At 38.2% G+C, this 11,404-nt stretch overlaps 1 protein-coding gene across 1 annotated transcript; it reads left to right on the top strand.

Annotated features, from left to right (window-relative positions):
• The first annotated feature begins 4,637 nt into the window (after positions 1 to 4,637).
• Positions 4,638 to 8,203, top strand: six1a (SIX homeobox 1a). Its single transcript, XM_048205305.1, has 2 exons — positions 4,638 to 5,689; positions 6,457 to 8,203. Exons 1-2 carry the CDS (start codon positions 5,130 to 5,132, stop codon positions 6,746 to 6,748), a joined length of 852 nt encoding a protein of 283 aa, XP_048061262.1. The 5' UTR covers positions 4,638 to 5,129; the 3' UTR covers positions 6,749 to 8,203.
• Positions 8,204 to 11,404: the final 3,201 nt, after the last annotated feature.

The following is an 11,404-nucleotide window of genomic DNA, read 5'->3' as shown; positions in this document are numbered from 1 at the left end:
AGCGGAACAATTTTAGATAAACTTTTCCTCGAAATTTAGCTGAGAGAACTGGTTTGGATGCCAAACAAATCTGAATATACAGTACCATCATCTCAGCAATATTGCTCTTTCAGACTCCTCTTGCAGAGTTGGGGGAAAACAGGCCAGGACAAAAGAGCGAGTGAGATAATTGGAACAGATTGTATGAGGAGAGGAAATAGGAGCATTGTCACCTGTTCCCTAACAGCCTAGGTGACCCTGTTGCCATGAGAGATGGCCAGGTATCAGATAACACCAGCTCGAACAATGAACGCAGTGGGAGAGAAGAGTTTTTTGGCGAGTTGTGAGCTGATTCTGATACCGCGCAATGGTTTCATGTCATATTTTTGTCATTAACAACATGCGAATAAAAGCGTGATGGTGATCTAAACCACTCAAGCATACCTCACACTGAGCATCGGTGAGATGCGGTAATAAAAAATACGAACCTCTCAAACCGAGCCTTATTAAAAACTATGACCTCTCACCTTTGGGGGTTTCAAAAGAGGGGGGACTTAACCCTGAATAGCAAACAGAGCTGGATTTGTAACCTGAACCTCCCCCCACGCCCCCACTAATGAGAGGTGAAAGGGCACACGCTGCTCCTCAGCTGCGTTTCATACCTGCGTGTGTGAGTGTAAGAGAGAGAATTTACTGGTTTGGATGATGTTTATGAACCAGACCAATAAGTGTGAATGTGTAAATGTAAATGCAGAGTGCCAGATATACTTGCTCACATAGGGAATGTGAATACCAGTGTTTATTTGAAGCCTTAGGCAGAGAAGATCTGGGAGATGTGAATAAATGCCGTTATAAGAATCATACAAGTTGAACCTGAACTACAACTATCTGCTTATGAGTCTGAATATCAAATTGTGTCATCAAACTTACATTCTTTGCCTTCAGGGATATGAGACTGCCATCCTGTCATTCATCTTTACTGAACTTTGACCTCTACAGCCTTACACAATTTCTTTGGTATGCCTGCCTAGAGAGAGAGAGAGAGGGAAGGAGAAGTATGGGGCAAATTTTTCAGGCATACAGCACAAGTTTTGTATAGTTACAGGCCACTAGTACTTTTCAGATGTGCAAAACTTAGTGTGTTTCTGCAAACAGCTGTAGGCTTCTACAATTTAAAAGGGGTTTTTGATTAGTCTGGAGTAATTATTGATATGGTATGTCATCATTTAGATAGATAAATGTGTAATTGAATGGCACAGGTTGTTAAAAATGAAGAGAGTAAGCATTAGAATTTCAGTGAAACATGCACGCACGCACACACACACACACACACACACACACACACACACACACACACACACACACAGGGGTTAATCTATGCCCCCTGGTGAAATTGGACCACAGAGTGAGAGAGCACAACTGTTTTTTTCATTACTTCTTCTGACAGCCCACACACACCACTTTATAAGAGTGCAGGACATTATTCTTGAATTCATTTAATGAGTTTTACCTTGTTCCAGATGATCTGTAGCGTGAATAGAAGAACGTAAGAACAAGACAGAATTACAAACTAAACAAAAAATATATATATTATTAAAGTACATGAAATAGATCATAAATATTTAACAGAAGGCATTTCATATAATACTCATTTGTTTATTTGTGGCAAAAGCAGATAGATGTCACTGACTGGCGCCCTCTTCCTGTAGTACGAAAAAGTGACACTTTGAGTCTGGAGATTGCTATGGATCTATTTGGGTTTATTGTGCAAGTAATATATAGTTTTCTTTCCCCTTTAGAAATGTATTGGTATTGAGCCTGTTTAAATAAAATATGCAATTATAACACAATTCCTACATGTTTGATGAATATATGTCTAATTATTTTCTTTCTAATTATAGTCTTAAAAGATGTGTGTTTAGTTTCAAATATGTCATCTTCTTTCATCACCAGATTGCTTTTTTAAAATCCTTAAACGATTCAAACCTGTTAAAACATTGAATTATTTTAAGGACAACGGAGATTAAGAAGAGATTATTGCACTGTAAAAATGTAATCATACAACAACAAAATCCATTTAACGTATTCACAATAATTTCACAATAATTCAGATTGATTGATCATTAATTCATTTCAAATTGTTCGAAAAATTAGTGCAATTACGTTATCATTGCAGGTTGTGACTAATAATTTTACTTAAAAAAAAAGTTAAATAAGCAACACTTGTTTTCTTACAATCTGTTTTATTTGATAGTTAATATAATTGTTTTCGTTTGCATCCAAATCAGAAACAATCAGTCCGTTCAAATAATCTCATACAGCTCAGACTGATTTACCTATTTTTCAACGTTTTTGACGTTTTACATAAATCAAGTCAATATGGGCCTATAGTAAGTATGACTTTGTTGCATCTAATTACGTGCCCCAGTCATTAAAACTGTTGCTACGCCCCTGCATCTAATTAAAGGCATGACAAATGCGACAAAATGTTTAAAAATGCACTCAACAATGCAAAAAAAAAAAAAAAAAAAAAAAAGAGTTGCTGTTTAAAACGAATTCAAATAAAAGGCTCCGTTATCCAATCAATATTAGGCTACTTTAAAACTGGAACTGGTATTATGCAGTAGTGCTGGGTTGTTTTTTCTCCCTAAAGCGGCTGGAACAACGTCTAATTAGCGGTGGATTCTCCTCCGCTCAGTCTTTCATTTACACCTCACAGAAAACTCATAAACACACACTCAGTGAAAAGCAAACAGTTTACACCTTCACAGTGGTGGAGCACGGACTACTAAACATGAAATATGGTGACATTTATGCTGCAGGATCTTTTGTGTGTGTGTGTGTGTGTGTGTGTGTGTGCCCTCACCCTGTATCATCACAGTAGAGCTCATTGGCAACGTCGTGGCCGCGCTGTGCGTGAGCGCGCGCGCTTCTGTTAGTCATACCATAACATCTTGAAATGATCATGATCTGAGAGAGGGCACGTCGCCGTGCTGGGGGCTGGTAGAGGATCTGGTGTGGGATGGAGGGGGTGCATTGTGCTGGACATACTACCGTAACCTGAGCAGAGCAGCCTTCGGCCCACGTACAGTTCAGGAGTTAGGCAGCAATTATGTACACATTTAGATATTTTAGAATATATTTATATAAGCACTGAAAATACCTAAGTGGGTCACACTTCACATTATACTGTGAATTTACAAAAACAACTAATACTAATGAACTTGATATAATTCGTGATTAATTTTAAACAGTGTGTCACGATAATAAAAAATTAAGCAAATCATGTAAATTTGACTACAGCAGCAGAAGCTCAGATGTATATTTTATTTACATTTCTGATTCTCATAGAATATTTAAATTAAGTAGATTATTCTAAAATGCACTTAACATCTGCTTGCTGAGTAAACCATGTCTGTTCAATGGCATTAAAAACCATTTAGAAAAAAGAAGAGGGCGGATAAACGCCTCGGTTCGACTGAACACGAATGATTGTTTTCACAGGTGTCGAGGGGACCAATTAAAGATTACACTGATACTAATTAGCATTAGGGAATATTTAGAGTCAAAAATTCTCACACCGTTCTAGAGGAAAAATGAGAGGAATATTTTTTCCAAAAAATTAAACAGCCTCAGGCGGGCCAGCTGGATTTCCCGGTGTCATGTTACGGATATCTTGAGAGATAAAGAGCTGTGACCGGGAGACTAAGAGCTCGTCAAGCTCACAAGTTATTCGCTAATGGATCGGTATAGTGTTTCAGACCCACCTTACAAAACCACACACACCAAATGCTTCAACGACGGGGCTTATGTGCATTTTCAACAAGACGAAATTGTTAAAAAATTAAAACACTAGCTATATACACTGATAAAATAAAGGTTCTTTAATAGAGATACAGAGGTGCCAGTATTGGGTCATACAAAAATCAGAATAAATAACTATTATTGTAACCTATAGATTTTTGGCATCAAGCTGAATAACTTTTATTAATTCTGACTGGAACCTTTTTGAGATTTTTGAGACATTTTTAAGAGTGCATTGGCTATACAATGGATTAATCGAAGCGATATGACTATATCCACAAGTTACCAGAAAACACTAAAAGTCGAATTCATGTAGATTTAGGACGGTGTATTGAATCCATCATTAAAATATAAAAACTAAAGCCATTCATTCTCAAGGCCAATGACTTCAGGAAGCTCAACTGGCAGAAATAAGACCTCAGGTAATTCATATCGTATTTTGACGCATGAAAGACAAAATGTTATTATCTCATGTATGAAATTATTTCCACATGTATTAATTAATTATTATAGAATGTTGCCTGTATCATTTATTAATTAGTAAAACGAAGTCAAGAATAATGTATTAGAATATCTTTACTACATTTACGATAACTGAAACTGAATAACATAATAAATATTCTTCTGCATCTCCCTTTGAGCATGTCTGGCGCACTCTTGAATCCTTCATCACACCTTCTGACCCTCTACAAAATTAACAAGCTGTGAAAATAACACCCAATTAGGCGCACACATTGGCCTCGTTTTTTGATGATTAATTATAGAATCTATAATAGCCAATAACTAAAAACAAAACAGAAGTGCAAATCAATTTTAACTGAAAGAGCCCATGTAAATAGTGTGATGTCAAGAAAAACAGAAGGCGATGCAAATGCAGGATTCAAAGTTGTGGAGGTGCTTGTGATAATTTAATAATTGATTAGTAGCCTTTCAACGGTATAGTGTGAGTGAGTGAGTGAGTGTGTGCGTGTTTGTGTGTGTGTGTGTGTACAAAGTCTCCAGTTTCAGGCCTTGACGTCCGCCCTCCGGGGAGGAAACGGAACGGATCTGTAGATGCAGTTCTGCTCTGCTGGCCGGTTCCAGAACAGACCGGGACGAGCTAATCACGGAATGACGCTGTGCTGGGGTTCTCTGTCATATATCCATACTGCATCTGATTTTCACGTGTGCAGCCCAGAAGGGTGACAGAGGTGCCACACAACCGGATAGCAGACGGTTATCAATATTGGAGCTGCATCAACAGATAAACGTGGCACGGGGCTTTTTGTCCCAGGGATCATTTGAGAGGAATACCAACAGAGCCTTGGATTAGGAGGGTATTACGTAGTGGATTGCATCGGGGCGCCATGTCAATCTTGCCCTCTTTCGGCTTTACACAGGAGCAGGTCGCGTGCGTCTGCGAGGTGCTGCAGCAGGGTGGGAACCTGGAGAGGCTCGGACGTTTCCTTTGGTCCCTGCCAGCCTGCGACCACCTCCACAAGAACGAATCCGTGCTGAAAGCGAAGGCCGTGGTGGCCTTCCACAGGGGAAATTTCCGTGAGCTCTACAAGATCCTGGAAAGCCACCAGTTCTCCGCGCACAACCACCCGAAGCTGCAGCAGCTGTGGCTGAAGGCTCACTACGTGGAGGCGGAAAAATTGCGGGGTCGCCCGCTAGGAGCTGTGGGCAAATACCGAGTGCGCAGGAAATTTCCTTTGCCCCGTACGATCTGGGACGGTGAGGAGACCAGTTACTGCTTTAAGGAGAAGTCACGGGGCGTGCTGCGTGAATGGTACACGCACAATCCCTATCCATCTCCACGGGAGAAGCGGGAGCTGGCGGAGGCAACGGGACTGACCACCACACAGGTCAGCAACTGGTTTAAAAACAGGAGGCAAAGAGACCGGGCAGCCGAGGCAAAAGAGAGGTGAGATCTTGATCTAACAAAAGTAGCCTAATAATAATAAATATATAAACATGAGTGCCTGAACTAATGCTTTCAAAAATAAAGCGAAAAATAGTTAATTATTGCAGTCACGCGCACTGATAACAACAATGTTTGACAAATTTATCACTGTATCAAAAACATAATGTAGTCACTCAAATTTTACCCTAATAATTTAACCCATAGGCTACGCGATCTAATTTTATAATTTGTATAAATAATTCATATTTTATAATTATTATTACTTTGTACATTGTTTTTTTTTATAATTTGGTTAGGACTAAAAATCTCTTTTTGCTATAACGAATTTTTCTTATTGCACTGAGAATTTATGTATGCTCATGTTCGTATAATTTAAATAAAATTTTTTGAAAGTTTGATTCAGTATAAATACTGATTTACTGATACGTTTTGTATTACATTCTAAAATCGTCTCGAATTCTTGAAAAGTTTTCTTTCGTAAATCTGTGATGACAGTTATCTTTTTAGTCATGTTGACATACGCGAAGTCAGTGCGTAAACAATCAGAAGTTTTTTTCTTTTTTTAAAAAACATAAAGCAAACATAAAGCATCAGCTTTTCTTTAGCCGATGTAATAATTAATTGAAAATTAAACTATTTTGAAATCATAACACTAGGCTATGTTAAAGTTAAACACTTTCTAATAAGCTAATGTGTAGCCAAATTCGAGGCCTATGACATGTCACTTAGCCTGTATATAATGTTAAAATGTAATATTCATCCAACAGAGAAAACAGCGAGAACAACGGCGTTGGCGGTAAGCAGAACCAGCGGTCTCCGCTCGACGGAGTCAAGTCGCTCATGTCCAGCTCGGAGGATGAATTCTCTCCGCCGCAGAGCCCCGAGCACAACCCCGTGCTCCTCCTGCAGGGGAACATGAACAATCCCGTGGCTCCCTCATACCCAATGCCCGGCCTCGGTGCACAGCATTCGGTGCACAGCATGCAAGGACATCCGCATCAGATCCAGGATTCACTACTGGGATCTCTAACATCCAGCCTTGTGGATTTAGGATCTTAGGATTTCTCGTTCACGTTTTAAGCGACAAGACTTATAAACATAACCAATATTTACGACATTACCGCATATTCTTATGACGCAGAGGACGTTTGCTGATGTAAACTATTATGTTGCAAATGATTAGAAACGGGGGGACGATCAAGAGTTTCTCTGAGTTTGGGGAATTTTGAGTTTACTGTAAAAGTGCATCAAATTTGTAAAACCAGCAAGGCCAATATTTAAGAATATTCACAGTATTGTTGAATGCATAAACTTTTAATAATTTATGATGTTTTAATCAAAGTTAATTTATAGAAAGTGTTCTGAATTGGACAGGGATTCTAATGAGAAAAGCATTGGTTTCAAACATCTTCAACTAAACTATAGATGTGGAAACTGGGTTTCGTTCTTTATTTTTTATTCAGTTTAAATATAGCCTAATATGTAGCCACTAGCCTACATTTACTACATTCTTGTAGTTTTAAAAACAGTGGCTCTCCAACGTCAATTTTTTTTTTTTTAAATCACAAATTTTTAAAAACTCTTTGAGCATTTGTCTTTTAGCGTGTTAATAAAAAATATCATAAATAGACAATAAATAAACACAAAGGCATATTTAATAAAAATATGTCAATCCACGTGACACGTACAAGCCGGGAGCGAGCATGGGCGCGTGAAAAATGAGAACGCCTGAAACGTCAACAAGAAAAATTGGCCCTTATGCAGAGGGGCAGAGAGACGCCAAGGCGCCAGGCTGCGCGCAGGGCCGAGTTTGACTTTTTGACCGTTATTTAAACTGGTTAAAAACGCACATATTGAGTCACTTTAAGCCTTAACTTTAAGTTTGATAAAAATTATATATGTATATAAGTTCAATACAATGACCGACTTAACAAAAATGAGAGCGGAAGAAAGGGGGAGTGTTGTTGTTTTCACTGAAAATTGACACGATCCGCAAGTGCCGCTTTAAAGACCCTCCACCCAAAACGCCTCGTCCACCAAAACCTCTACAAAACCGTCGACCCAAATTAAAACAATTGTGAACTTTTTGTTCTTCTTTGTGTACAAACTACAGACACTGCCAAACAATTTTCAACAAATGGAAAAAAATAAAATTTAAAAATCGAATTTTTCGCATTTAGATATAGGTTAGCATTTGCTAACATTTCAAGACAGAAAGATAAAATATGACAATACATTTCCAAATCCGTAATGAAAGCTAAAGTTTCTGGAATATTCTGCTGTGAGATCAGCTCGAATTCGCCAACTCTTTCTCTCTCTTACCTCGATAGTCTCGTGTCAGTGTAAGTGGTTCTGAACAGAGAGCGCAGAGGGTTTCCGGGCCCTAATTAGAAACATTCTCCGGGTGTAGAGGGGCTTGATTGCAAAAATGAGGGGGACACCCTTTCCAGCCTCCACAGGGTGCTGCACTACAGAAAATTACCTTTGGAGTTCAATAAAGTCTGTTTGTCTGACTGTCTGTCTATCTATCTATATGGGATTTGAAAGGAATATTTATAGGTTATTCCCTGTCACATAAACACAGGTGATTTTTACAAAATATCTTTAGAACTGAGTGTAAATATCATATTGTGCCTGACCTAAATTCAGGAATTCTTCCAACAATAAGGCCAATACTGGGCCTGAATGTCGGCTGTGGTTTTAATCAACAGTCTAATTATATTTTGCACATATAAACATTCCTTACATCTGCTTTCCTCTTATTGGTAGTTTCTACAAAACAAAGAAACTGAGAACTCCAAATAGCAAAAAATTGGATTTCACTTTTGTGTCGGTGATGTAGCCAATTCTCTGTTTTCTCAACCAATTGGTAGACCACATTTTGGTAGCACAGTAAAAGATTAAAAACACACTCTTAAACACAATATTGTTCCAAAAGGGGCTTTTCACATGCAGTGATGCCATACAAGAACCATTTTTGGTTCCCCAAAGAACCTTTCAGTGAACAGTTCTTAAAAGAAAAATTTTTTTTTTCTTAGTGTGAAGAACATTTTAATAATCAAAAGAACCTTTTTCTACTATAAACACATTTTTGTGCAATGGAAAGCTTCCATGAATGGTAAAGATTCTTCATGCACCATAGATGCCTTTAAAAAACCTTTACTTTTAAGAGTGCTTATCAAACCCCCAACCGCAGTGTCATTATTAAACATCTTGTTGTTCAGTCTTCACATTGAAGTGAGAGCAGAAGGTAAAAGCATTCTCACACTACACACATCTCAAATGATTGCTTGAGGTCAATACTTTTTAATTAAAGAATAAAAGGGAAAAAAAGTGCTATTTTTTAAATCTAAAAATATAACTAATAATTTTCTGTCCACTGATGTTATGTTTAAATAATTTCTCCAACTGAAAACCATGAAAGAAATTGGACTAGACTGAGTATTGATCAGATTATGATGTCAAACGTATTGTATTCTCTGGAACAAACAAAATGCTGTGAAAAACTTCTGGTGGCAATCTGTATGTGTCAGTCACTCTCACACACTATCTGTTTGTCAGGTATCTTCACCTGCACAGGTATTCACTCATCCAGAACTCTCAAGAAAACTGACCCATAAATGGGTTTTGGGGGAGGGGGCGGCACTGAAGGAGCTTTTAAAGTGAGTCTCAAGAGAGCCAGAAGAGGGGGATTTTGTTACCAGTGATGCATAGAGCTGACAACACTTCAACCAGCCAGACCCCCGACAAAGACTAACATGTGTTTGTGGGAAAGGGATATGGGTGATACATCAGTTTTGAAATCCACTTTTCTGAAGGTCACTGAAACTGAAGCAGCCATTTCTCACTTGCAGTATTTTATCAGGACACACACACACACACACACAACTCAGAGATAAGATAATGCTTATATATCCAGCAAGAGGAACTGTAGGCTATGTGTATAGACATTTACATTTGCACAGATGTGTTTCTCAAATTAAACATCTTGGCAATAAAAAGGTGCATCTTTGAAACAATGCCTGTCAGAAGAAAAAAATATGATTAATTTTGGCATCTCGTTCAGGCTTGGAAGCATTAAGCCAAAGTTTCACTCCCCAGAGAGGGAGAAAACAGGATAAAACTCTAGATGGCTCCATTAAAGAAAGAAAAAAAAACTCAGGAAATGAAAACAGAAATATGATAGCTTCCTGTTTTTCATTGGGACTTGGAGCATTCTCCTTTTGGGGTTATAATTGTTACAATGAGATCAGTGTGATATAGTCCAAAACCTTAGACACACACACACACCCTCATCTTGTAGTTTAATCCTGGCGTGCTTCTGCTGGCTGACATTCCAGTGGCAATTTTGTCTCTCTGGATCACCGTGATCTAGATCCACATTGATTATGGAATTCCGGTAAAGTCCTGATATCAGCGGGAGAATTGGACAGACTACACAAAACCATTCCCTAGCATGGATTACTACAATAGGGCTTCTCTCTCTTTTCTCATCATTTACTTCTCTTCTTACTATCTGGGTTTTCAGTCAATATGCTGTCAACACTTCTGTGATTAATTATTTAGCTAGCTATATAACTTACATATTCATTATCTAATAGTGCAATTAAATTAAGCATCATCAGCTTTGAATACAACATTTCAATAAAGAGGCTTCCGGAACAGACATATCTATTTTCCTGATAAAACAGGAAGGGATTCATGAGCATCCGAAAACACAAATTTCCCTTATTTGTCTATCGCACACATTTTAAATGTCTGTACACTTTGTTTTGCTAACACGTCGACTCTGTTGTCTTGACTAATTATCTCATTAGTTCTAGCAGGAGCTGGTAAGAATCATAATTACTGTGGCTGCAGGGTTACTTACCACAGTGTCTCTTCTGCCCTCTGGTGGTAATGTTAAGCATCACCTAAAGTTCGAATCAGGAAGGCTGATGGACTTCTGTTATTCTAAATCACAGCAAATGGGTGAAAACAACGAATTATTTAGTTAAACAATGAATATAAGTTGATCTATAGCTTTAAAATAATAAAATTAAGAGAGGCTACCGGAGAAATGTGGCTATTCATGCGTCGCGGCAATAGAAAACAAGGTAAGAAACTGCAAAGAAAAACAGCCTTAGATATACAAACAACTATAGGAGGTTGTACACACATTTTCTATAAATTACGTGTGTATCAGTTCTGTAGGCTAATGGCAAATCTTAGAAATTTTGTAGAATGAACTGTGGGCTACAAATAAACAACTTTGATAATTATTTCATGTCAAGATCAGGTATTTGGTATTTGTCTCCCCCTAGCGACTGACAGGAGGAATTGCATTATAAAACATTGTATTGTATAAACTCTAAGCATCGTAGCCTACTGGTATAAAGTTCAGTTGTAATTTGGTGGTTGTCCTGCAGGAGTCTGTCTCCTCGCGGTTATTCCCGAGCACTAGATGTAGGCTACGACGGTTTTCAGGTAAGTTACCAAGCTTTTGAGTTGCCAGAAGGTTGTCGCTGTAGTAAAAATACTGTTAAGAATTTTTAGTGAAAATCAATGAGAGGCTACAGATGATCATGTTGGCTATGGTCACGTGGACCGTAAAATGCTCACAGTCAAATAGCTCTATAGTGTATTGAGAAGCTGTCAAGCTTCGGATCGAGCACAATTACTGACAGACTGTCGCTTTTTCAATAACCCTCATGCTAGTTTTCTTCTGACAGCCTT

This window comes from Megalobrama amblycephala, linkage group LG10 (genome assembly GCF_018812025.1).
Source record: "Megalobrama amblycephala isolate DHTTF-2021 linkage group LG10, ASM1881202v1, whole genome shotgun sequence".
NCBI classification, from domain to species: Eukaryota; Metazoa; Chordata; class Actinopteri; order Cypriniformes; family Xenocyprididae; genus Megalobrama; species Megalobrama amblycephala.
The sequence above is the reverse complement of the archived record's forward strand: the minus strand, read 5'-3'. Positions and strand labels throughout refer to the sequence as shown.